This window comes from Rattus rattus, chromosome 9, assembly GCF_011064425.1.
Source record: "Rattus rattus isolate New Zealand chromosome 9, Rrattus_CSIRO_v1, whole genome shotgun sequence".
NCBI lineage: Eukaryota > Metazoa > Chordata > Mammalia > Rodentia > Muridae > Rattus > Rattus rattus.
Window position 1 is genome coordinate 60391048 of NC_046162.1, and position 26647 is coordinate 60417694.

General features: G+C 46.4%; 2 protein-coding genes across 3 annotated transcripts in view; one reads left to right on the plus strand and one right to left on the minus strand.

Annotated features, from left to right (window-relative positions):
- On the minus strand, positions 1–24161 carry Retreg3 (reticulophagy regulator family member 3). 2 transcript variants are annotated; one of them, XM_032914555.1, is made up of 9 exons: positions 23780–24161; positions 9848–9954; positions 7123–7153; positions 6188–6314; positions 5418–5502; positions 4386–4523; positions 3044–3126; positions 2485–2617; positions 1–2082 (listed from the first exon to the last, which is right to left on the minus strand). In XM_032914555.1, the coding sequence occupies exons 1-9, from the start codon at positions 24016–24018 to the stop codon at positions 1625–1627; spliced, it is 1401 nt and encodes a 466-aa protein (XP_032770446.1). In that variant the 5' UTR covers positions 24019–24161; the 3' UTR covers positions 1–1624. The 2 variants fall into 2 exon arrangements, with proteins under 2 accessions (XP_032770446.1, XP_032770447.1); XM_032914556.1 differs by lacking the exons at positions 6188–6314; positions 23780–24161 and having other exon boundaries at positions 2–2082; positions 9848–9890.
- Tubg1 (tubulin gamma 1) overlaps positions 24122–26647 on the plus strand; it is a 6639-nt gene continuing 4113 nt past the window's right edge. The window contains exons 1-3 of the mRNA XM_032914557.1: positions 24122–24480; positions 24783–24895; positions 25102–25269. Of these exons, the coding sequence (XP_032770448.1) occupies positions 24432–24480; positions 24783–24895; positions 25102–25269 (330 nt within the window). The 5' untranslated portion in view covers positions 24122–24431. The remainder of the gene's footprint in view (positions 24481–24782; positions 24896–25101; positions 25270–26647) is intronic.

Below are 26647 nucleotides of genomic sequence, written 5' to 3' on the forward strand. Positions count from 1 at the left end.
GTCTCTTAAAAATTGTTCTCATACAAGATTTATTCCCCAGCACCCCCCCCCACCCCCAATTCACAGTGGAGGAGTTCAGAGTTCAGAGCAGATCCCACTGGTACGAGGAAAGACCTGGACTTGCTCCCCTTCCCTCCCTCTCCCTCTTGCCAACTCCCAAAGCATGAAGCTACACACACTCATGCAAACACGCAAAATCCCAAGCCTTTCCCTCACCTCCCTTTTTTTCCACATCAAAGTTCAGCTGTAAGACATCTGGCTCTAAAGAAAGAGATGTCCCAAGTATTTGAGAACCCTAAAGTGGAGAGATGCCATTATTACGCCTGACTTTCACACTCACTAGGAAACAGGCGCCTGCCATTCCTCTTCTCACTTAAGTATTTTCACTCCCTGGCCTCTACCTTGTCCATCAACCAAGAGCAAAAGTGTTAGCACAACCCCCAACCTGCAGCACATGAAAGTGGGCTCTGTCCAACATCCCTCACCCAAACATGGGAGCGCTGGGGGAGTGGTCCCTGAGGATCAGCAAAGGGTTAATGCAAGAGGGAAAGAGGATAGAAGAATTTGGCTTGAGCTCTGATTTGGGAGACAGAGAGGCAGTATGCTGGCACAGGTTGAGAACCAATGATCACTTAAGGGGTTTTGTTTCACATGATTTGATTCGGGACTGCAGAATACCTACCCTTCAGAAGGGTCTCTGCTGATTACCAACACATCCTTACTAACTGGGCTCATCCTTACAGGAGTTAGGAAGCAGTATGGTAAGAAAAGCTGGTGGCTCCTAGGATGAACACCATGGCCATTTGTAAAGTGCTACTTTGCCTTCCCCCGTGGAATTATTGCTTCTCCAGAGGAGGAGCAGGGGAAGAAAGAGGAACATAAAAATGGATATGATATTGCTTTGCTCACTGCTCAGACTGATGGTCAAATGGAACCAAGGGTTAACAGCACCAAAGACAACCACACAGCTCCAGAAGATTCCATGAGACCTCAAGATAGGCACTCACCAACCCTACCAGCCAGCTGATCCTGTAGCTCAAGGTGATAGAGAGGCTCAGCCCCACACTGTGTTCACATTTCTCACACTCCGCAAGCACTCTAGAGCGCTCAGGGTCAGCCATCTAGAATGAAGATGGGCTCAGGGGCAGGAAGGGGCCTGCTCTACAGAACCAAAGGACAAACTTGCTTTGAAAACACAAATCAAATCATGGTAAAACTCACAGATGACAACTCCTGTAGCTGCTGCTGACTTCTGTGGCTCTAGTGAGGTGAGAAAAGATGGGCTCTTGTTTCAGTGAGGGCCCCTGAGCACCCAGACCTAAAAGCAAACAGCACTACCTCCTCACAGGGGAATCAATATCCCTACTTTGTTGCCTGTAGTACCACCCTGATGGAGAGAAGCCTCCCTTGGGGGAGTATGTTCTCAGTGACTAAGCACAGATACGGTGTCTCACTGGCAGCAGGGTAAGAGTATGTTCTCTCAGCAGGCCTCTGCGTCAGCCAAGGCCACCCAGCACACAGATAAAATTCAGGGGACAAGACTGGGTTCTTCCCTTGCCCCATCACAGTAAGTGGGGTGGAGGAAAATAACCTACATCACAGTGACCCCCCTCAAAGGAGTCTCTCAGTGGCTCCTAGAACTGGCAGGGTCTAGCTGATTCAGCTCTGATTGGTCCAGAAGTTCAAAATCATCTCCCTCAGCATCAGTGTCCAGGTCTGAACTAGGGGCCCGGAGGAAGCCTCTTGCTGCTCTTCGGGGAGGTGGGCCAGAAGGGTCTGTCTGGGAGGCCTCTGACAAGGCCAGTTGAATCATACCCTGGGAGACCAGGCTGGCAAGGTTGCTGGTAAGGTTAGATCCTCCAGGAAGGGAACTCAGCAGGAGCTCTGGCAGTGCAGCCTCATTCCGACTGGCAGGCAGGACCTGGGTATCCCCAGTTCCTGGTGGGGAGCGGTACATCAAGCTGGGCATTCCAATGCTGGTGTCGTCCTCATCATCCAGGCCAGCGGGGTCCACATTAATGGAAGGGAAGTCTGGAAGGTCTCTGGCAAATGATTCCTCTGGATCACTGTGACCATCTAGGTCTGAGAAAACACAGTTGTGTGAAACATGGTAGCTACCTGCTCTCCGTGCCCAGACCCACAAAAAGTCAACCCTATGTAACCAGGTTTTCTCACCCCGTACTGCCGTAAGATGAGGCAAAACCTGTGAGACTGGTTAGGTTTTTGTCATCATTCAGATAGCCATGGCTGCTGATGGCAGCGAACTGCCTGTCTTCCTCTACAGTGTTCACGAGGCCAGAGGCAAAGACTATTAAGGGACTGGGGGCTTTGAGGGCAGCAGTACCAGCTGTGTCCTATCACACCCGTAGGTGGCTCTACTACTTACGCCACAATTCAGGAGAGGCGGTGGCACAGGTAAGCCCTGCCCAAGGAAGCTATGATGCAAAAGTCAGAGTTGCTATCAACTCAGTTAAAGGTTCTCACCTTCAGAGCCTTCTGTTAGAGGTGTTTGGCCCCTTGACAGGTTGAATGTGCCATTTTCTGTACAGGAGACCTCAGCGTCAGAGTGCTCCGAATCTGTGATAGCCAATTCCCTGGCAACAGTAGAATCATCCAGCTTAGAAAAAGAAAACAAGTCTGAGATGACGCAATCGGCTTTACGGATGGATGCAAGCCCTGGAAGATCCTCAAGCCACCCACGAAACCAGGGAGATGGAAACTGCATCTAGTCTTGATTCAGGAGGCTGCTCCCCTAAAGGGAACACTCTTTCTCATCAACCTCTTGAGCTCAGGAGGTCTTGGGTAACCAGAAAAGTATACTTATTAACCAAACCTCTGGATGGGTCGGCTGCTAGAGTAACAGTAAACCTGAGTGAGTACTGTTCTCATGCCCCACACAGTACCAGGTTCTCTCCGCAGCTCTGTACTAATGGACTCTAGGGTCTCTGAGGGTCTGTGATAGGCTTGAGAGCTGGTTACTGTGTCAGTGCCTGTCACCAGATGGATTAAAGGGACAGTGGAGCAGCTTCCACACACAAGATACCTGAGGACAGAAGGCCGCAAGTTCTTCTTCACTGTCACTGTGGGTGTCCACGGCATGTTCTGAGTGCAGAGCTCTGCGGCGCACTATGTGGAAAGAGCAGAAGGTCCCGAGGCCTTTGAGGGAAAAATCTCCCTTTGGATTCCAAAAGCAGGTATCACAACACAAGAAGAGGCCCTCTAAATATGGCCCTAGGTCTCCAGAGCAATGTCTGAAGGTACGAGTGCTGGGTCTAAGCAGTAACGCATGAGACTTCGTCTCTCCTCCAACATCCCTCCTCCTCCCAACCCAGCACAGCTCTAGAGATTCTGGCTAATGAACTACCAAACTGCCCAGCAACTTTGAGAATCTCCTAGGGGTAAATACAAAGCAAAGTGCTAAGTGGGCAGAGTCATGGGAAGGAGGAGGGAGGTGCTCACCTTGGGGAAATGAGGCTTTTAAGGACTGATAATTTTCAACGAGTTGGCCCAGATGAAGCTGGGCTTGGAGACCACATACGAGATTCTTTGAAGGCCAGTGCTTAATCAAACACCCAAATTGATAAGACCAAAGAGAGGGATTCGTTTGCAGCACCCTCTTTGTGTTAGGTAGCACTTGGGCTAATTACACTTCGGGTATCTATGGTGGCTGTTCTCAATCATCTTTGGAAAACAGCTTTCATTAGTGGAAAGAGGCTGCCTTAGAAGTGCAAAAACTTGCGCTAACATTTACTCAGTTTAAAACCATGGTCTTATGGTTCATGCAGATTAAAACGATACACAAAACAGTCAATCCAGCGCTCGGACACTTGGAAGGTGTTTGAGAACAGCAGATGGCACTACACACATCTTCCCAATCTTTTACTCAATTTGGAAGGTTTTCTCAAATCAGTTTAAAATGGGATTTTAAAGCCTTTGTAAGAAAACCTGGCAAGCCTGCCTAGGTTTCTCAGGAAAAGAATATTGCCTACTTTGTTCTCTTTTTTTTTTTTTTTTTTTTTCTTTTCAGAGCTAAGGACCAACAGAGCCTTGCACTTGCTAGGCAAGTGCTCTACCGCTGAGCTAAATCCCCAACCCTACTTTGTTCTCTTACCAACCACTCCACACTTCTACTTTTAAAGTTACTCTTATGCACACAGTTCCCTGTGGCAGTCAGAGCACAACTGTCATTCATGTGCGTGATAGTTTCTCCATTATGAGGATCCGAGGGGTTAAAGCCTGGCGTCAGGCTTGGTGGCAAGCACCCTGTACCTGCTCAGCCGTCTATGGGCCCTATTTCTCCCACTTTTAAAGACTTACCCAGTTTGTGAGAGCGGGCTCCTCCTCTATCCCTGCTGGGTAGAAGAAAGCCATCCCATGACACTTACATTGTCTTTCTCTCTGCTTGGACATCATGTAGCCACGGACACTGAAGTCCAGCCGCTGCAGAGCTGGCTTCAGTCGCACATAGGCTCGATCCCACAGTCGGTGATAGACAGCAAGAGGCCACATAATAATGACGACAACTGAGAAGAGTGGAAATGAAAGGAAATGGAGATAGCACAAGGCAATGCTACCTGCCCCTCCTAGTGTGTCCTTAGGACTCTGGGCAGAAAAGTCAACTTAATTCTAGTGGTCACCTCATTAGCGACCCCTACCATAGATAGGTTTTGAGAGCAGGGACTTCTGTAGCCATCCACAGGATCCACACATGGCCATACACAACACAGTATGCTACAGAACCAGGCAGTGTGGACATATACAGTCAAACGGTAACAACCAGCCATGTGGCTCTGAGATAAAATTATGTATATAAAATAGTACACATGGATGTCCAGCATGTTGGCACAAGTCTTTAATCCCAGCACTCGGGAGACAGAAGCAGGGAGATCTCTGAGTTTGAAGCCAGCCTGGTCTACATAATGAGTTCCAAAATAGCCAGAGCTGCACAAAGAACCCGTTTTTCAAAACCAAAAAGAAAAAAGATGGGCCAGCTGCAGAACACCTGCCTAATACACACGGCACCCTGGGCTGGACCCCTAGACCTCCAAGCTCCCCCAAGGACATGGAGTTTGTGCCTTTTATGTGGAGTACCAGTTCCATGTGCAAAGACATTTAACAACACTAATCATGCCCTGAATATATGGGAAAGTCATTGTTGGAGGACTAAACTATAGAAGGCCTCTTCCTAGACAGCAGTTCTTAACCTCTGGGCTGTGACCCCCTTAGAGGTTGAGCAACCCTTTCATAGGACTCACATATCAGACATTTCTACTATGACTCCGCAGTAGCAAACAGAGTCATGAGGTAGCAACGAAAATAGCAAAGTTGAGAACCTCTGTCCTGGACCCACAGATGACTGTGACAGGAAAAGCTATGCTCAACCTACAATGTTTAAGGGGAAGCACTTTCACACTTACGCATCAAGTAGGACAGCAGGAGCCCAGGGATGTAGCGGCCCAACATGGCCAAAAAAGTCAGTATCCCACAGCTTAGCAGGCAGAACTGGGAGAAGAAACAGCATTAAGTTTCTGCTATTTGGCAGAGGACTGCGGTGAGGACGGGGATTAATGGAGATGTGATTAAAGACTCTGTGATCTGAATCAAGCATGTCAGGAAGACAGCCTCAGCTACAGTCCAGGGGGATTCTGTTTTGGTAGACAAGAGAACTGTCCCTTCTACTCAAGCTTCCTTCACATGGAGAACCCCATATAGCTGTACCTTCCATGCCAGGAAACTGGTTTGAGTTAAGTTTTAGCCAAAAATTCTTTCTGAAAACAGGTATAGGTAGTGGGTTTTTTTTAAGTAAAAGTAAGAAAAAAACATTTAAAACCCAACAACTTCTCCTGTGAAACAGAACACACACAAGCAAGCTTTCTTTCCCTTCTTGAGACAAGAAAATGGCCTGCTCCACGCGGCTGGAGGTGCAGCTCAGCTGTAGCTTGCCTAGCCCTGAATCCAATCCCTAGCACAAAAAGAAATTTAAAGAGGAAAAAGAAAAGAAAGTGGCTACTCCAAGCACAGCAACCATGTGCCTTTACTGTAGCAGCCGGTCAGAACCCTTCCTATCACCTCCCTTTGCTTCTATGAACCTCATGTCTTTTATGAATGAAGGTACATGGGGAGGGCGTCTCAACTTAATGTGAACTGAGCGGAAGACCAGAGCTGAAAGTGAAAAGGGAGGTCTTACCTTGCCTGGGTTTTGCTTTTTGAAAAGCAAAAGATTCCTTATGAAAATGGTCCCACTAACCCAGACTTCAGCTACATGGTGGCAGAGCTCGGGCACGCTGAGCAACCGAGGGTGCACAAAGCCCCAACTATGGGAGAGAGAAGGGGAGCTGTGAAAGGCTGTTTAGGGGCCCCCCATCTTGCTGTGCTGGCAGCCAATGCTTCCGGGTTTAGAGGGCCTGGGAGCGGCTCATTCCAGGTGCTTTAGAGGTGAACCGTGTCATTCTAATTGGCTCACCAGGTTGAAACTTGATTTTGGGGACTAGGAAGACAGACTTGTTCCAACGACTCCACCCTATGAGCAAGAGGCTCCATCCACATGTATAAACCTGCCGCCAGCCCCAAGGCCCTGTGTGCTCAAGAACACCGTCTTCACCACACTCAGACCACAGCAATTCTGTGCGAGTGCAATCCGGGGACACAAAAGCCTGACTGAGTCCTCTGCAGCCGAGAGGGTGGCCATGTGAGGGCACAGAGCAAAACCAAAATGAAGCTCGGCAGGGGAGACCCCTTAGCAAACGTACGGTGGGCGCATTAGGACAAAAGCAGAGGCTCTAAGACATACAAGACCTTCAGCTCTGGCTTGCTGATGCCAGCAACCAACGTTTCCTGACACAGAACTTAAAAACAGCCACAGGTCCAGAAAAGAGCAATAATGCAGTATGAAGGCCAGGAAGACAAACGAGTTTTCACACTGTGGCTTATTAACGCAGCTACTCCCCTGGCACTACTACCACTTTTCCACAAGTGTCTCATCCTATAAAGAGTATTCTCAACCTGAACTTCAGGATTTGTTATTACTGTAATGTATCCAGAATATGGGGTTAAGAAAATGTAACCAAAACAACACAACGGACTCCATTAGAAAAGAGAAGTGAAGTAACTGCCGCTCCATACCTCTCGTTGTCCAACGCGTCAGGTCTCGGCACTGCAACATCAAAAACAAACATCAGTATTAGCTGGTAGGCAAAACTAAACATGAGAATATGAGGCCTGGTGGTCTGACTGTTCAAGTTTTAATATGTTTAGAAAAAAGTAAACATCAATAGCCAAGAAAAAGGAGATTCCATGTTATATTGCCAGAGTAAGGGAGCTGCAGACAATGGAATAATGGTTTATACATAAAGGATTTTCTCCATGGGGAAGGAGAAGGTACAAACGGACCACAAGAGCGACAACCGAACACTTCAGCTTACAGCCAAGGTGTATGGGAGGGCAGTGCACACATCCCTTGAGTGTGCAGACTCATACACATCGCTGTGCCACGCTTCTAAGGCTGTTGTAACTACTCCAACGCTACAGACCGTCCGTTTCCTTTAGAGACACCTATCATCTGCTCTGACAGTGTAGTCCTTTGCTGATTTCTTGAACTCTATAATAAAATAGAGAGCGATGTACTTAAAAGCTACAGACCGCAGTGTGGACATCCTGCCACACTTCAGTTCTCCTTTCAGCCTCCCACCTGAACCGATCTCACTGCCTTTGCCTATAGCTGCAAACGCAGGCAATTCTCCCACTCTTACTTCAAAAGTCCCCAAGTCGGCATTCCTAACCCATCCATTCTGTATCAACACTTAGCTCCCTCCTCTCTTCATACTCTCCAAAACACCCACTGAGAGACTCGTGGGCACCATGGCTTCCTCCCACAAGGTACAGCTGCAGCTTTCTAGCAGAGCTTCTGCTTGCCCTTGGCTCAGCCTATCCCACCTAAGAGATGCTACCAAGTTCATCTTTACTCATGCAGCTCTAATGTAAAAGATCTTCAATGACCTCTCACTACCTGAATATCTAAGCCTAACTTTCAAGGGCTTAGAAATCTAAGTTCTCTCCTGAAAACAGACTCCTCTTTCCTACCGAAATGCTCATTTTTCTGTTCCCAGGAGACACTTAGCAGGTCGGGATTCGTTTGTGCACCTGGTTGTAAGAGGATCTTGTGAACTCGAACTAACCTCCAACTCACTACATAGCTGAGGCGGACTCTGAGGGCCTGCTGTGCTGGCATAGAGAGAGTATGACGCCATGCCTCACTTGCCCATGGGTCTTTAAGCAAGCTACTGCCCTGCCTGGAAAGTTGTTCTTTTTAACCTTCCACGTATTTCACTTCCGTCCTTGATTGGCTGGAGATAACATACATAAATCCATCAACTACACACTACACTGTATCTCTGACTTATCCCTTGAGTTGTCATTACCTTTTCTTCAGTGTCTATAGTTTTTGAAAAGAGAAACTATTTCTTATTGCTTACTGCATAATTTAAAAGAAATTCTTGGGAGGCAAACTGATGATGCCTGGAACTGGGCATGGTAGTACACACCTGTAACCCCAAGAGTTGAGAGGAGAGGCAGGAGAATTAGGAGTTCAAGACCACCCTAAGCTCCACAGTGAATTGGAAGCTAGCTTGGACTACATAGATACTGGGTTTTGTTTTTGTTTTTAAGTAATGACCGGGACACGGTGGTGCACATCTTTAATCCCAGTACTAATACAGGAGCAGTAAGTGAACTTTGGTGAAACCAGGCCAGCCAAAGCAACACAGTCAGACCTGGTCTCAAAAAAAATAAATAAATAAATAAATAAATAAATAAGAAAGCTGGAAAGTGGGGGAAACACCCTCATAGAAGGGGGAGGGGTTGGGATAAGGAGTTTATGGATGGGAAACTGGGAAAGGGGATAACATTAGAAATGTAAATTTAAAAACTCCAACTAAAGGGCTGGAGAGATGGCTCAGCGGTTAAGACCACCCGACTGTTCTTCCAGAGGTCCTGAGTTCAATTCCCAGCAACCATATGATGGCTCACAACCATCTGTAAAGAGATCCGATGCCCTCTTCTGGTGTGTCTGAAGACAGCTACAGTGTATTTATATATAATAAATGAATAAATCTTTAAAAAAAAAAACAAAAAACAAAACTCCAACTAAAAAAAAAGATCTGGAGCAATGGCTCAGCACTTAGGAGCACTGACTACTCTTCTAGAAGGCCTGGGTTCAATCCTTGGCACCCATGGGGCAGCTAACAATAGTCTATAACTCCAATTCCAGGGGATTCAATGTCCTCTTTTGGCCTCTGTGTACATCAGGTACACAAGTGGTACCCAGACACACATGCAGGCAAAACACCTATTCAAATAAAGTAAGAATACACTGATGCTGTCTCAGTAGCTATGGTATCCACTAAGGTCATTTGAGACTAAGATAAAACAGAAAATGGTAAAGACTTTGCATTCCTCAGGCCAATTACACCAGCAACATCAGCTCAGGTGGCAGACACGATCTGCCAACATCAATGTAGTGACAGAAAGGCAGAAAGAACCCAGCCCTGCAGGTCCAGATGAGGCATAAGCTTTTCTTTTCTTTCTTGTCTTCTTGAGATGGGGTTTTCTCTACATTGCCCGGGCTGTCCTAGAACTATCTGCCCGCCTCTGCCTCCTGAGTGCTGGGATTAAAGGTGTGCACCATCCCTGGCCTGAGGCTTAAACTTTCCAAATGTCTCCTAAAGCAACTAATTCAAACTTGACAATTAGTCCCCAGCAACCCACACTCCTCAAACAAACAACCCTAAAGGCGAAAGTCACATAAAAAGTTACCACCAGTTCAGACTGTTCTAAATGCTACAAATCTTACCGTTTATCTCAGGCCAAATTTTGTTCTTCCATTGGTCAATACAGACAATGATCATCAAGCTGAATGCAAGTAAAAATACAAAACGAAGGGATGTCAGTGCAAAAAACCTAGGGAAAGAAAGCAGAAGAGGGTTACTAAGTAATAAAGCTGGTTCAGAAGACTCGTGCCCTCTGGGCTGGGTGAACACACCCAGATTCTAGTTCTAGGTTTTGGTGGTTGTTCACGTGTTCACTAGTGATACACCTTGGTTAAGTCACTCCGATTTTCCCAGCTACTTTCCTATGGAGACAGCAATTTCTTCTGTGAAAGTAAAGGACTAAACCAAATAACCTCCTGGTGACCCTTCCAACCTTTCAGTCTATTCAGCAGGGACAAGTTGGAATGAAAGCAAGTATTTATTTACTCAAGTTCAGCCCTAATAGAAGTCAGTAACTGACACAAGCACATAAAAATACATCCCCCTCCAACCAAATGACTCAATCAAGGTCAGACAGAAAGCCAACGCTAAAGATGTGTCTAAAAGGTACTTCAGGATTAGCACCAATACTCAAATGCCTGTAAAGAAGCCCACAGGAAAACCAGGAGTAGTGCTCCATATGTCTGTGATCCCAGCACTGGGGAGGTAGAGACAGGGCTATCAGGAGTTTGAGATAATCTTCATCTAAATCATGGGTCTGGGGCCAACCTAGGCTATTTGAGACCCCCACCTTGGGGACGGGGACGGAGATGGTGGTGGTTACAAAGCACATAGTTTTTGGAGAGGCCAGCATTACCCTGTTACTGAAGCTAGGTCTAAGCGAATCCTTACGATTCTAATGCAACTCTTGGTTGGGGATTTAGCTCAGTGGTAGAGCGCTTGCCTAGCAAGCGCAAGGCCCTGGGTTCGGTCCCCAGCTCCGGAAAAAAAAAAAAAAACAAAAAAACAAAAAACGAATGCAACTCTTCAATAAAACATAAACAAACGCTCTATCTCCATGACCGCCACTTCTCACTCTTCCCCATCATTAGTTCTCCTTAATCCCCGAGAGTTTCACGCCAACTGTCATGTCATAAATACATGCATGATACATGATTTGATGTAGCTATCTACAGTCTAAGACGCACAAATGAGACTTTTCTGATATGGTATTCATCTTTCTGAGACGGACTTGTTTACTGTGATTCTCCCCAGGCGTCATCAGGTAGGAAAGTGTGTAGACCAGAAATCTCTTTATCGTTCCAGAGAGGTCTTCCAGCACCCTGGCTGCCCTCGAACTATGTAGTCAGGGTGGCCTTGAGCTCACAGAGCCCTGCTCACCTCCCGCCTGAGGAGGAACGGTGTGGGCCACTATACGTGGCACTCCATTTCATTTCAAACAGGGTTTCTACTGAATCCAGAGCTCGGCAACAGGAAAGACTTCTGGCCAGTGAGTTCCCGGGCTCTGTCTGTCCCTGACCCCTCACTGGGGATACAGACGTGTGACCAGACTAGGCTTTTACATGAGTGTTGGGAGATCCACGCTCAAGTGCTCCTGCTTGCACAGCAGGAAGTTTACATGTTCAGTCTCCCGTTCCCAAGTGGGGTTTACCTTACAACAGCAAGGGTCAGCAAGATCAGTAAATGCAGCATGCCATCACCTCAATAAAATGAAGGGACTGGGAATGTAGCTCATGGGTAGCATGCTTGTCTAGCATGCATGAAGACCACGGGTTCAATCCCAGGGCAGCACAAACCAGGCAGGCTAGTGCACGCCCATAGCCACCTCTCAAGAATGCCCACTTTTAAGAGCTGACATCTTGCTAGGTTAACTTGGTTGGTCTCCATGTTCTTGAGCTGAAGTGATCTTGTTTCAGCCTTCAAATTCTGAGGCCACAATCAATACCACTGCACCAAGCAAGACACAGCTTTCAGGTTGTAAGAGGGTCAGAGATAGGGCCAGTGGATAAAATTACTTGTAGCACAAGTCTGAGAACCTGAATTGGATCCCTAAAATTCACAATGGCAGGAGAGAAGGACTTTGGAAAGTTGTCCTCTGACTACCTCATGTATACATCTACACCAACAGACATACAAAAATCATAGAATTATATACACTAATAATAAACAAAACAAAAATTAGGCCAGACATGGTGATACACACCTTTAACTCCAGCCCATGTAAGGCAGAAAGTGAATCTGAGTTTGAGGTCAGCCTGCTCTCTATAGTAAATCCCAGGCCAGCTGGGGTCACACAGTGACCTGTCTCAATAACAATAACAATAATAAAAAATTAAATTTAAATTAAACATAAAATCAAGTGACCCTGAGTTTGATTCCCTAAATAGAACCATTACGTGAACTTTAATGAATGTTTCCTCAGACATGCTGTGATGCTAACACGTTTTAAGCTAGGGATGGAGCTCAGCTGGTAAACTGCTTGCCTTGCGTGCATGAATACCTAGTTTGAGCCTCAGCACTGAATAAAACCAGTGTGGTAGCTCACACCTACACTCCCACCACTTGGGATGCAGAGGCAGGAGGATCAGAAATTCAAGGTCATCTTAGCAACATTGTGAATTTGAGACCAAGCTGGATTATAAGACTTTCTCGTTTTTTGTTTGTTTTTGTTTTTGTTTTTTTAAAAAAGGAGAACAGCAGATTTAATCACCTATAAAACATCACATTTGATGCTGGCCAAAAAGCCAAGAAAGTGTAAGGCGCCAGCACCTGCCTAAGAGTTCTGCTCAACTGTTCCACGTCACGGTGTCACTAGGTATTAGCACAGCAGCCAACCAAACAGCTGAAGATGATCAGGAGGTGGTCGTAAGTCACCGTCACCATTCTGGAACATCCTCAGCTCAGTACATGATTAGTAATGTTATATAATCACAGAACAACTGAGCACTATCCCTAGCCTTTTGTGCTCAGTGGGTAGGGCTGTCTGGGTGTAGGTCCTTAACCAGGAGAGAGAAGCAGGGCAATCCAAACGGCTTCACAGAGAGTTTAATACCACGCTAGGTCCATGAGACAGTCTCTAAATAATAAAATATGCTGGACATGGTGGCAAATGCTTTTTATCGCAGCACTGAAGACAGAGGAAGAGTCCAGCCTGGTCTACACAGTGAGTTCCAGGACAGCCAGACAAACTCTATCTCAAAAAAAAAAAAGTAAAAGTAAATTTTTTAAAAATTAAAAAGCTAGGGCTGGAGAGATGGCTCAGTGGTTAAGAGCACTGGCTGCTCTTCTAGAGGTCCTGAGTTCAAATCCCAGCAACCACATGGTAGCTCACAACCATCTGTAATGGGATCTGATGCCCTCGCTGGTGTGCATGAAGAGGGCGACAGTAACTCACATACATAAAATAAATAAATAAACCTTAAAAAAAATAAAAGTAGGTCAGATTTTGTCTACAGATATTTCTGAACAATATCTGTCACTGCATGCTACCTGCACACTTTAAAAATAACATATTAAAATGAAGGATGAAAGGACATGAAAAGCAGGAGTCAGTCACCAGACAACTCTTAAAGGTTAAAGGGCACAATCGCACATGAGATTAAAGAATGACAGCAGCTTAGCAGAGACAAACTGAGGAGCTGCCCCAGGTCATTAACCCCCTCAAAGCCAGTACATCTTCCCTACAAATAAGCAACTTCCACAAGGCCGCTGTGCTGAGGGCTCTGTTCCCTAGGACTTGAAAGTGATCTCTGAGGGGCAAGCCAGGCTACAGTCACCCCTTCCCAGAGCACTGACTGCTGACAAGAGAAACTCAGGCGAGGGGAGGTTGTTTACCTCTCCTTCAGAGGGTCATTTTCCAGCCAGGCACAGGAACACATGCCTGTGAACTCTGCACTTGGGAGGTGAAGGCAGTAAGATCAAGAGTTCAAGAGCACCCTCAGCTACACAGAGTTTGTTGCCAACCTGGGCTACATGAGACCTTGACTCAAAACAGACAAAAAAATCATTTCTCCCCAAACTAGACTGACTATCTTATAGTAGCCTGTCATAACCCCTACCTTCCTATTCCCACTGCCTATACTGAACTAAACAAACAAATCTGAGGGTGTACATACAAGCCATGGGCGAGCAGCCCAAGCATAGAGTAGTAAAGGCAGGGTGTGGCGGTGGATACCTTTAATCCCAGGAACTGGGAGGCAAAGGGAAGAGGATCCACACAGACCCTGTCTCAAAGCAAATAAAACAACAAAGTAATAAGGCATGAGCCTTACAGAGTACAGTTGCCTGTGTTTATATCATGGGACAAAGTAATGAAAAGGGAGGAGAGTGCATAAAATGATGTGACAGGACATGAGATAAGGAAACAGAGAGCAAGGAAACAAATGGGAAGAAATCCAGACAAAACATCCAGGCAGGGGGCAAGGGTGCAAACCTATAATCCTAGCATTCAGGAACCGAAGCAAGAGGACCAACGGCTTGAGGCTGGTCTAAACTATATAACGAAATCCTTCTAACACACACACACACACACACACACACACATACACACGCACACGCACACGCACACGCACACTCTAAACCTCAAATCCATAAAGCTTGCTAAAATAGCACACGAAACACTTTCAGCAGCTACAATCAGCATAGAAATTCCCCACTAAGCAAAGAGCACCCAGAGACACAGCCAATGAGGAACACACACAAATGAATTCCTCACTGGAGACTGCCCTTGTTGTTATGCACGTATCTATTTTTTGTTAGTGCTTTTCCCTTATTTCTAAGGCCAAGCTTATTTGTTTAAGGTTTAGAAAATGCAAGAAATAAAATGTCAGGCATAGTACAGCATGCCTTTAATCCCGGTGCTCAAGAGGTAGAGGCAGGTGGATCTCTGTGAGTTTGAAGCCAGCCTGGTCTACAGAGTGAGTTCCAGGAAAGCCAGGGCTACACAGAGAAACCCTGACTAGAAGAACAAAAAGAAATAATAAAATAAAGATGAGAATATCACTATAAAATAAACTGGTTTGCACTCCGCCTTATTATTTTGCTTCCAGAACCACCACACACAAAAGCAAAGCAGTGCCTCGCACTCTAGCTACCTAGTGAGAGAGGAAAAAAGGGAGAGAGGGAGAGACAGAGAGGGAGGGGTACAGGGGAAGGAGGAGAGAAAAGAAACAAGAGGAGAAAAAGAGAAAGGAAGAGAAGGAGGAATTATAAATCTGAATCTGACCAGGCTTCTGAGGTGGCCGCCAATTCACAGGAAACATGAGACAGGAGAACATGCTAATTCACAGGAAACAGGAGACAGGAGAACATGCTAATTCACAGGAAACAGGAGACAGGAGAACATGCTAATTCACAGGAAACAGGAGACAGGAGAACATGCTAATTCACAGGAAACATGAGAAACATGAGACAGAACATGCTAATTCACAGGAAACATGAGACAGGAGAACATGCCAATTCACAGGAAACAGGAGACAGGAGAACATGCTAATTCACAGGAAACATGAGACAGGAGAACATGCCAATTCACAGGAAACAGGAGACAGGAGAACATGCTAATTCACAGGAAACATGAGACAGGAGAACATGCCAATTCACAGGAAACAGGAGACAGGAGAACATGCTAATTCACAGGAAACATGAGACAGGAGAACATGCCAATTCACAGGAAACATGAGACAGGAGAACATGCTAATTCACAGGAAACATGAGACAGGAGAACATGCCAATTCACAGGAAACAGGAGACAGGAGAACATGCTAAGCCTCAGGGAGGCAGCCAGAAGGGTCTCAAGGGCACTCTCTGGACAAAGGATCGGTTCAGAGCAATCGGTCACAGTATATACACTTCATTTTTATTTACTTATTCATTTATTAACTGTGCAAGCAAATAAAGTTTTTTGCTTTGTTTTATTTTAGGCCAAAAAGTATCAATTTTGAGGGGAATTTAAAAGAAAACCAAAACACAGACATTTCAACACTGTACAAAATCATCTTCCACGTGATAAAGTTAGCGATGTTTTAAATGTCTACTTTACAGAGGCATAGGTAATGATCAATACTTTTATTTAACACACAGAATCAGTAGGAGGCCAGCACCAGGGCTCAGGATAAAGGCATTGGCCACCAAAGGTAGCAACCTGAGTTCAATCCCTGGAACACAGTAGGAGGAGAGTCAGACTCCCACAAGTTATCCTCTGATCTCCACATCTGTGCTCCTAAGTGTACACACACACACACACACACACACACACACACACACACACACACACACACACACACACAAAATGGGAACCAGAAAGATGGTTGGGTGGTGAAGAGTGCTTGTTCTTGCAGAGGACATAGGTTCAATTCCCAGAACCTACATGGAGGTTCATAACCATCTGTAACTCCATTCCTGGAGAATCAGACACCTTCTTCAGTCCTGAAGGCACTAGGTACTATACAACGTCATGCAGGCACGTAAAAGACTAGACTTAGTCAGGTCTAATAACAAATGCAAACAAACAAACCACTGGGAAGTAAAATGTAGTGGTTTGAATGCGAAGGTTTGAATGTTCTGTCCCCAATTAGTGCAACTATTTGGGAAGGATTGGGAGATACAGCCTGTTGGAAGAGGTATGTCACTGGGGCTTCACTCAGGTTTCAAAAATCACACGCCAATCCCAGGATCTCTTTCTCTTTATGCTGTCTGTGGATCTGGGTATAAAATTCTGAGCTACTGCTTTAACACCATGCCTGTCTGTCTCCCACTAACCATCTAAAATGGTAAGCAAGCTCCCAATTAAATGTTTCTAAGAACTGCTTTTGTCATGGCGTCTCTTCACAGCTAGAAACCAGTAACTAGGACATATACAATATACCTAATTTTAAAAACTATTTTATTTAATACATAAGCAAGTTTTCTCATGATGCAGGTACCTTTAGTCCCAGCACTTGGGAATGAGAGGGAGAAGGGAAGAGGAGGTGGAGGCAGACAGATTTCTGTGAGTTCAAGGCTAGCCTGGTCTACAAAGTAAATCCAGGACAGCCAGGGCTTGTTACACAGAGAAGCCCTATCTCAAAAACAAAAAACAAACAAACAAACAAACCAAAAAGAAAACAAAAACAAAAAACCCAAAACTGATTAAACATTACTACTTTTTTGCCAAGTGGTGGCTGCACACTCCTTTTAATCTTAGCACTCAGGAAGCAGAAGCAGGTGGATCTTTGTGAATTCCAGGGCAGCCAGGACTACAGAATGAGTTGCAAGACAAGCAGTGTTACAAAGAGAAACCAGGTCTCAGAAAGACAGTCAAAAACAAACCAAAACAACAAAAACAAACAAAACCCCTCTAAGGCTGCAGATGTGGCTTAGAGCCTACCATGCACAAGGTCCTGGGTTTGAGCCCAATCACTGTATAAACTGGGCACAGTGGTTGTACACAGTAATTCCAGCACCAGGGAGGTGGGGGTAAACTATCAGGAGTTCAAGGTAATTCCTGGCTGCATAAGGTAGCCTGGGCTACAGGAGACCCCACCTCAAAACGAAAAGCAAAAAAACACATGAATGAAAACACAAAACAAACAAACAAAACTGGGGCAGTGAAATGGCTCAGAGAATAAAAGCAAATGCCAAACAAGCCTGATGACCTAAGTTTGATCTCTGGAACCCACAGCAGAAAGAGTAAATTAACTCTCCAAAACAGTCCTCTGATCTGTGCAAACATACCAGGGCTGGCGACTGCCCACACCCTCATTCTCCCTCCCCCCCCTCTAACACACACACACACACACACACACACACACACACACACACACACACACACACGATATGTATACACACAAGGATAATAAATTAAACCACAGACCTCTGACCTTACCTATAATTAAATAAGCAGCCATTATCTTTATAACAACATTACCATAAGATTCACCCTTTTAAACCACCTAGTGCAATGGTTTGGAGCACATTCAGAGTCCTGCAACTGTCACCATTATCTAACTGCACGGAATTTTCATTAACCTCAAAGAGCACATCCCCATTATCAGTCACTCCCTGTACCCGCTGTCCCCCGAAGAGGTGCTAATCACTTAGCTTAGCAAATGTTGCCAAACTACTTCCTAAAAAAGCCATCCAATGCTGGCTTCTATCAGTCATGTCCGTTTTCTCATATCTTCCCAAGAATTAAACAGTATCAGTTCTTAAAACGTAATAAGCAGCTGGGCAGAGTGGTACACAACTTTGATATTGGTACTCGGGAAGCAGAACCAAAACTCTTGAGTTCTAGGACATCTGTGGCTACATACTGAGACCCTGTCTCAAAATCAAATAAAAGAAACAAAACTTAATAAGCAGAAATTGGCAACACAACTTGATGTCTATTTATTTTTTAAATTGATTTATCTATCGTATGTGCGTAACTGTCTCACCTGCATGCATACGCACGCACCACAGACAGGCCTGCCTGACGGTCCCCAGGACTGGAGAGCCTGTGAGCCACCGTGCGGGTGCTGGGAGTCAAACCTAGTTCCTCTGCAAAACCAAGAGCTCTTAACACCCGAGCTCTCCTCAGCCACTTCTACACTTGAGTTTCTAAAATACAGCAAGTGACAGCAAGATTTTATAAACCCACTGTTTTTCCTTTTTGGGAAGGAATGCACACATGCACGCACGCGCGCGCGAACACACGCAAACACACACACACACACACACACACACACACACACACACACACACGAGGCTGGATTATGGGCTTGCACCACCACATACGGATTTTCCTTTTGTAAACTGTCCTTTTATTTGTTGGGAGCTAAAATCCAATTAAACTGCCCGCCCAAATAAAATGTATCCCTTAGAATAGCAATTTGGTGTTCAAAAAGGCCATGAGAAATCCTAGAAAGTTTTCTGGAGTTACCTATAGCACAGATCCCCGGTGGTAACAGAAGCTGGAGGTTGGTCTAGAGTAACAATAGCTTGCCTAGCATACAGGAGACCCTGGGTTCAATCCACAGAAACACATACAATTGTAAACAGTGACATCAATCAAAGAAGATGCTATTTCTGGGTTCCTCTGTTGTCACAGAGCACACTTGTCCCTGTGGCACTTGAGAACAAAGAATCCCATTCTATAGGGACAGGGAGCCTATTCTTGTGCAACACTTGTGACTGCCTAATGAGCCAGTAAATGAAAATCAACCCAATCTATATCACATGATAGCTGCTCACACACTCACACATACACATGCACGCACACGCACGTGCACACGCTCTCTCTCTCTCTCTCTCTCTCTCTCTCTCTCTCTCTCTCGCAGACACATAGACACAGTGAAACCAGCTAGCTGCTAATGACCCACCCAACCCTCAAACAGAGAAAGCGTCAACCTTACAATTAAAGACAAAACTCCAAGGCAAGGCTGGCTGCAGAGCTCAGAGATAAAGAGTCTGCCTAGCATTCATGAAGCCATAGGTTTAATCCCAGCACAAAAACAAACAAATGACTAATCTACCTTTAAGGTAAAGAGAGGCAAAGCAGAGGAAGACGTAATTAGCAGCCTGCTAGGAAGGTTACCAACCAGACAAGAGAGCCCTACCAATGCAACAGACTCCCAAGAGCGGAGGACAGCTTTGGCTGCACAGGCCCAAAAGAAAAAAGAAAAAACTAATCATCAGAAACACTTGTCAATCATTTTCATCAGTTTTTGGTTGTTTTGTTTGTTTGTTTGTTTGTTTGCTTTGAGACACTAGCCCCACGTAGCCCCAGCCAGGAACTCACTATATAGGTACAAGCTAGTTTTGATCTCACAGAGATCTGCCTGCCGAGTGCTGGGGCTAGCAGCTTGCACCACTCTGATTCACCACAGAATAAATGTCTCTATAATGAGCTTTCCTTGTCATTTAAAGGAAAACTAAAACTTAAAGTGTTTGTTTACTTTTCTAAACATCTCCAGAACTCATTAAAAGGAGGAAGAAGAGGAAGATGAGGAGGAAAAGGGGAGGAAGATGGAGGAGGAGGGGGAGGAGGAGGAGGAGGAAGAGGAGGAGGAGGAGGAGGAAACAAGAGGAAGGAAGGAGGAAGAGGAAGAGAGGAAGAGAAGAGGAGAAAGGAGGAAGAGGAGGGAGAGGAGGAAGAGGGGAGGGAGGAGAAGAAGAGGAAGAGGAAGAAGAGGAGGCTGGGTGGTGTTTCGTGCCTTTAATCCCAGCAGTTGGGAGACAAGAGACAGGTGGATCTCTGAGTTCAGGGCCAGCCTGGTCTACAAATCCAGTGTTCCATAACGGGGGGTCGGAGTGGGGGGACATGCTCTCCGTTCCATTTCCTACTGGTTTTTAGTTGGATTCTAACTTTGTAAATGAGAACTGCTGCATACCTTTAAGCACTTCTCAGATCACTTTTAATTTTGTTTAGAAAAAAATAAAACTTCTTAAAAATTCATTCAAATAACACCGTCCATAATCACAGACCCCTTTCACATTCTGAGTACAGAATAGTTAACACTGGTAAGATTGGTGACTGTGGGGCTGGAGAGCTGGCTCAGCAGTTAAGAGCACTGACTGCTCTTCCAGAGGTCCCGAGTTCAGTTCCCAGCAACCGCATGGTGGCTCACAACCATCTGTAATGAGATCTGATGCCCTCTTCTGGTATGTCTGAAGACAGCTGCAATGTACTCACATATAATAAATAAATAAATCTTTAAAAAAAAAAAAAGATTGGTGACTGTGAAGAAATTCCCAAAACAGTTCAACAGGACATCAACTGTGGATAATGCTCATGTCCCCAAAGGCCACCTAGAATCACAGGAACAACCCTGGAAGGGAGCTCCACAGTCTATCTGTGCGCTCTGTGCTGTTCATGAAGTTAAGGCCAGCAGTGCCTGTACACTTCCAGAGCTCCTTTTACCCCCGTGCTCCCTTATCTCCTATCAGTCCCATCAAGGCTCCTAGAACCTGTCCTTTTCTGATCCTGTTGTGATGCGCTCTTGCTGACTTTCATGGTTTCCCTGAGGATCACACATCTGCAGATGGGGTGAGAGCGATGAAAACGTAAGCGTTTAGAGGGAGGCCATCATTATCCTAAAGACAGTAACACATCAGGGACCAGAAGTGATGTGGGTTACAAGATTTTTGATAGGGTCACCCTAATTTCTCTAGAGCCTGGGAGGGGACACCCTGGAAATACATGGTGGCACCACACTACTACAAGGATTTCTTCACAGGTACAGGCAGAACTACACCAGAGAATGCACAACACTAAAAGCACTAGGTGCCCTGAATCTGGAGGACTTTCGGAGTGAGTGTGAGTGTGTGTGTGAGTGTGTGTGTGTGTGTGTGTGTGTGTGTGTGTGTGTGTGTAAGGCAGAGGACAGCTTACAGGAGCTGGGTTGAGGCATCAGGTTTGGAGGTGGATTCCATTACCCTAAGGTGGACTCTAGCCCTGAGGTGACTTGGTGACTTTTTTGTACTAATCTTCTGACACATCAAAAACCACCTCAACTTTTTTTTTTTTTTTTTTTTTTCCGGAGCTGAGAACCGAACCCAGGGCCTTTCACTTACTAGGCAAGTGCTCTACCACTGAGCTAAATCCCCAACCCCCCACCTCAGCTTTTGATGCATCCTTATTCCTAGTAAATAACGAGAAGTATTTCAGATTTGTTGTTTCTGACCCAACTTAACGACACTTCTTTAAAACGCTGAAAATCCAAACAGTCATTCTTTACTTCCCTAAGTGAAATGCCAACACTTACAAAGACACTACCGAGGAGTGAACCATGCTTAACCCTCAAACTTCGAAGGAAGTTCACTTCTCCCAAAATAATTCCGGGTGCCAATGTCTGACTATTTAACCTCTTGGACCTTAATACTATGAGTGCCCTTCCTAAGGTATGAGTCCCCTCTATAAATGACAAGCTCCATTGTTCTTTAAGTCTTAAACCACCCTCACTTTGGTGGATCTCTCCCCCACCTCCTGTATTGTGGCTACACAGCAGGCAAACTACCGGGAAATGCCAGAGATAAAGATCAGTCACGATTTTTAAGAGATCCAAAGCACAAGCGGGGTTCTGAGAAAGATTCTAAACACAGACTTAGCCTAAGTAAACACTACTGGTACAGCATGGTGGCCAATGTCAATAGTCCCAATCTTCAGGAGCTGGGAGCAGGAAGATCAGAAGTTCAAGGCCTACTACACGGAATGTTCCAGGCCAGCGTAGGGTATATGGAACCAAAAAATAATACACTGTTGAGGACCAGCAAATACTGTTGCAGCTTTAAAACGTGTTCCAGTGCTGAAGAGATGACTCACACTGCTCTTCTGGAAAAGTTCGGTTCCCAGCATCTACACTGGGCCCCTCGCCCATCTCCAGCACCAGGGGGGATCCAACGCCTCTAACCTCCACAGACCTGCAACTCACTGGTGCACACTTGTGCACATACGATTAAAATAATAAAAACAAATCTTTAAAAACACGTTTCATCAGCCAGGCATACTGGTGAACTCCTTTAATCCCAGCCCTTGGGAGGCAGAGGCAGGCAGATCTCTTGAGTTTGAGGTCAGCCTGATCTACAGAGTGCCAGGCTAGCTAGGGCTATGTAATGAAACCCTAATTCTTTTTAAGAAAGAAGGAAGGAAGGAAGGGAGGGAGGGAGGGAGGAAGGAAGAAAGGGTTCAGTCAGAACTGCCTGTGATGTACACCTGAAGTCTGCATTCTAAAAACTGCTTTAATAAACATCGGTTTCTTTTTTTTTTTTTTTTTTTTTTTTTTTTTTTTCCGGGGCTGGGGATCGAACCCAGGACCTTGCGCTTCCTAGGCAAGCGCTCTACCACTGAGCCAAATCCTCAACCCAAACATCGGTTTTTTTTTTCCTGGATGTTCTGCCTGGACAAGCACTACGAATGGGGAGAAAGCTAGTATCTGAGGTCAAGAAAGAAGCATTACCAAAACCAGATGACAGTGGCCTGAAGTGTAGCTTCACTGCTGGAACACTTGCCCAGCATACACAAGGTCGCCTGTTCTAGCTCCAGAACTCCAACATACATACATACATACATACATACATACATACATACATACATACATACAGACGTGCGCGCACACACACTTTTGCTTTTTCAGGCTTAATTCAAGATAGTCTTATCTGTTTTGGTTGTAGAGGCCTCAGTACACGTGTCAGTTCCCTTGGAATTTGATCAGTATTATGGTTATTAATAAACCCAAACTATGGTTGGTAGACTCGATGAGGGCCAAACCCCACTCCTAGGTGGTTTCATTATTCAATGAATGAAACACACACTTTAACATAAAGCCACTTGTCCAGCTAAAGGGACTTCGCGGTTCTCAGATACCCTCAAACCCCTTGAGCCTTAAACCATGGCTAAGGTCTTCCTAATTTCTTGGGAGAAGAGTTGCAAACCTAAGTGGCTCTGAAACAAATGAAATCTCATCACCGTTCTGTAATTCTTTTTCTTCTTAATACCATCTACTTTTCTTTCAAGCTGAAACTCCATACCGACTTCACCAACTTGACTGGGTGAGACAGTATCTAACATGCTAATCCATGATAACCGGCTCAAGCTTGTTTTCCTCCTACACCCATGGGTACCATTTTTCAAGTCCTGCTGCCTCTCTTCCCACCCTAAGTTAAAATCTCTGGGAATCACACTGGGACAAGCAAGACAAGCAAGAGAAACGGAGGAAATAGTCTCAAAGTGAAATCGCTTTCTCTAGCTAACAAGAGGCACTCTGGCTTACTGCGAGCGACTTGGGATGTTACCAGAAGCTCGTGGAGAGTGTCCCGGGCGAGAGTGGGGGCGCGGGGAAAGCGGGGAAGACCGGGCTTGAAGATCGAGCACCCGGGGTGCCAAAGCCTGGAGGCGGACGTGATGTAGGGGAAAGTGAAGCATCAAAAGGCAAGTTTGAGAAGCAGTCAGGGCAGCGAAAGAAAACAGGGCAAGGCAGGTGAGAGATAGACTCCTCACCACCCCCCAGAGCAACCCGATGAATTCCCGCCTAGTAGGGTCAGCGAGGGTCCGGGTCTCTCACCAGAACGCCGCGTTCAGCCCCAGGCACCACAGGGCGCTCCTGGCCGGCCGCTCCCACACCAGGGCTGCCTGCACCCGGCTCAGCAGAGGCTCGTAAGGCCCCAGCACCTCTACCAGGGCTCGCTGCGCCGCCTCAACCTGCTGGTCGCGCTCCCAGGAGCCGGACATAGCTCGGCGGCCCCTGAAAGCCAACCCCGAAGATGGACCCGGGGCCGCGGCCACCGCTTCAGCCTCCTCCATCTCCCCTCCAGCAGCCACAACATCCGGGGCCACGGCCCGGCAGTCACAATAACACCAACTGCGCAGAAGCGCGATTTGGCTGCGGCCGGGAGGGGAAGGAGGGGGAGTTGCTAAGCCTGTTCGTCCCACGCGCGCATGCGCATAAACTCCTGTGCGCATTCTCCGGACGGAAGAGAATGTTGCGTCAAAATACGTTCCGGGCGCTGAGCGCGATTCGGAGCCGCGCACGCGCAACCTGCACTACTGAAGCCCAATGAAGGAGGAAATTCCATCTGCAGAGCTTAGCTCCCATTGGAGCAGGGAAAGATCAGGGGTGGAGCGCATTGCCTAGCGCCTGCGTCTTGCGGGCGAGCGCGCTAGCGGTCGGCGGCGTTGCTGGCGGGAGAGACTGCAACGCCTATGTCTGAGGAGCGATGCCGAGAGAAATCATCACCCTACAGTTGGGCCAGTGCGGCAATCAGAGTGAGCGAACCTCCAGACCCTCTGCCTGCCAGGTTCCTTAGGTGCAGTAGGGCCTCGCAATAAGGTCGTAGATTCGGTCTGTCCTCAGAATCCTAGTTCTCCCCGACAAAGGCGTCCTCCAACCCTGTACCCAACTGCCCAAAGCCTATGAACCTTCCCCTGTCCAGTTGCTGGCCTAGACACTAGGAAGTCCCAAGGATAATCTTGATCCCTAGACCCAGGCGTTCAATTCCCCACTGGCTATTTGGAACCTACCCAGACCCACATATCCTTTTTCTTCTCCTCCCGCCTCCTTCTCTTAGTTGGGTTCGAGTTCTGGAAACAGCTATGTGCTGAGCATGGCATCAGCCCCGAGGGCATCGTAGAGGAGTTCGCCACCGAGGGCACTGACCGCAAGGACGTCTTTTTCTACCAGGTGCCCCCTCCCCCCAACCCACCCCAGTGACTTGCCAGGTCCCTGGGGACATGAAGGTACTGGTGGCGACCTGGTACTGGGAAAGTCACTGGGCAGATGGGAACAGAATGGCTGTCTTGAGGGAGGGCCTGCCAAAACCAGAGTTGGGGGACTCAGGATTTGACTCATCCTAGCTCCCTGGGCCCATCCTGGCTTCCCTTTGACAGGCAGACGATGAGCATTACATCCCCCGGGCTGTGCTGCTGGACCTGGAGCCCCGGGTGATCCATTCCATCCTCAACTCCTCCTATGCCAAGCTCTACAACCCAGAGAACATCTACCTGTCCGAGCATGGAGGAGGAGCTGGCAACAACTGGGCCAGCGGATTCTCCCAGGTCATTTACTGTTCCCCTGCAGGGCTCTCAACTCCTTGGGTGGGCACAGGCCCTGTGGTTTTTCTACAGATGAAACTAGGTCAGAGGAGCACGAGTGCTGAAGCAAGATAGCCTTGGCTTCAGGAGCTAACTGCAAGGCTAAGAACCTATTCTAGCTAGTCCCTTGTTGCAGGCCATTTAAGTACTTTATATGTTAGCTTTGCAAACCTCTGACTAACCCTAGATGTAGGCGCTGTGAGTTTATATTTTATCTACTTTTTCAGACTCAAAAAAACCTGAAACCAAAGATATTTCAGACTTCGCTTAGCAAAACCAAAAATCAATAGGGAAAGCTACATTGATGTTTCTAGTCAACGCACTGTCATCACTCAGACGTCTCACTGTAGAAATATTAGCATATCTGATAGCACATCTCAGACCTCCGCCGTTGTATGGGTAGTATTGTTTATTTTGTAGCTTCTAGGAATGTGTTGAACATCACACACTAGACAAACTTACACTGCTGAGCTAGACATCACATCCCCAGCCTTCACGTGGTCTTTTTGTTAAATCCGAATATTTATTTCTTTATTTTGAGAGGGTTTCTCTGTGTAGCCCTGGCTGTCCTGGAACTCACTGTGTAGGCCAGGCTGACCCCAAGCACACAAAGATCTGCCTGCCTTTGCCTCCCAGATGCTGAGATTAAAGTGTGCACCATCACTGCCCAGCTGATATGCAGTTTACATTTGTATATACAAAGCTACCTTTCGGAACCTGAAGTATTTTGATTTCTTTTTTCTTTTTTTTTTTTTTTTTTTTCGGAGCTGGGGCCCGAACCCAGGGCCTTTCGCTTGCTAGGCAAGCGCTCTACCGCTGAGCTAAATCCCCAACCCCTGATTTCTAAAAATAGCTGGCCCCATGAATATTACATGATGGAGTGTGGACCTCTGTTTACCTTTATTTTTTAAATGAGGAAACTGAAATAGATCCCTCTTCCTGAAGTCACATGACTAGGTGACTTCAATTGGTAGAAAGAATGCTTTTCTAGGATGTATGAAGCCCCGGCTTCAGTCCTTAACACTGCATAAAACTGGGCAGCCTGATACTTACTGGAGGTGAAGCAGAAGAGCCAGGATGTGAGGGTTATCCTCAGCTAAACAGAGAATTAGATGCCAGCCTTGGCTACATGAAACTCTGTCTCCAAAAAAAAAAAAAAGAGAGAGAGAGAGAGAAAGTAGAGCCCTTGCTAGCATAAGTAAGGTCCTACCTGAACTCCAGCAGTTCAAACCTGTGTGTGAACAGATCAGCTTGGTTGGGTTGTAAATTACTTGCCTGTAACCACTGTTATAGTACCTCTCAGTGCAAAGCAAGGCAGCTACGATGCATGTAAGACTCAAGG

Coding starts and splice junctions, on each gene's coding strand:
- Retreg3 (XM_032914555.1), bottom strand. CDS start 24,018: ATGGAGGAGGCTGAAGCGGTGGCCGCGGCCCCGGGTCCATCTTCGGGG. Junction 4,524..5,417: donor CCTGCTGTCCTACTTGATGC/GTAAGTGTGAAA, acceptor CACTCTTCTCAG/TTGTCGTCATTATTATGTGG. Junction 2,618..3,043: donor TTGCGGCCTTCTGTCCTCAG/GTATCTTGTGTG, acceptor TCTTTTTCTAAG/CTGGATGATTCTACTGTTGC.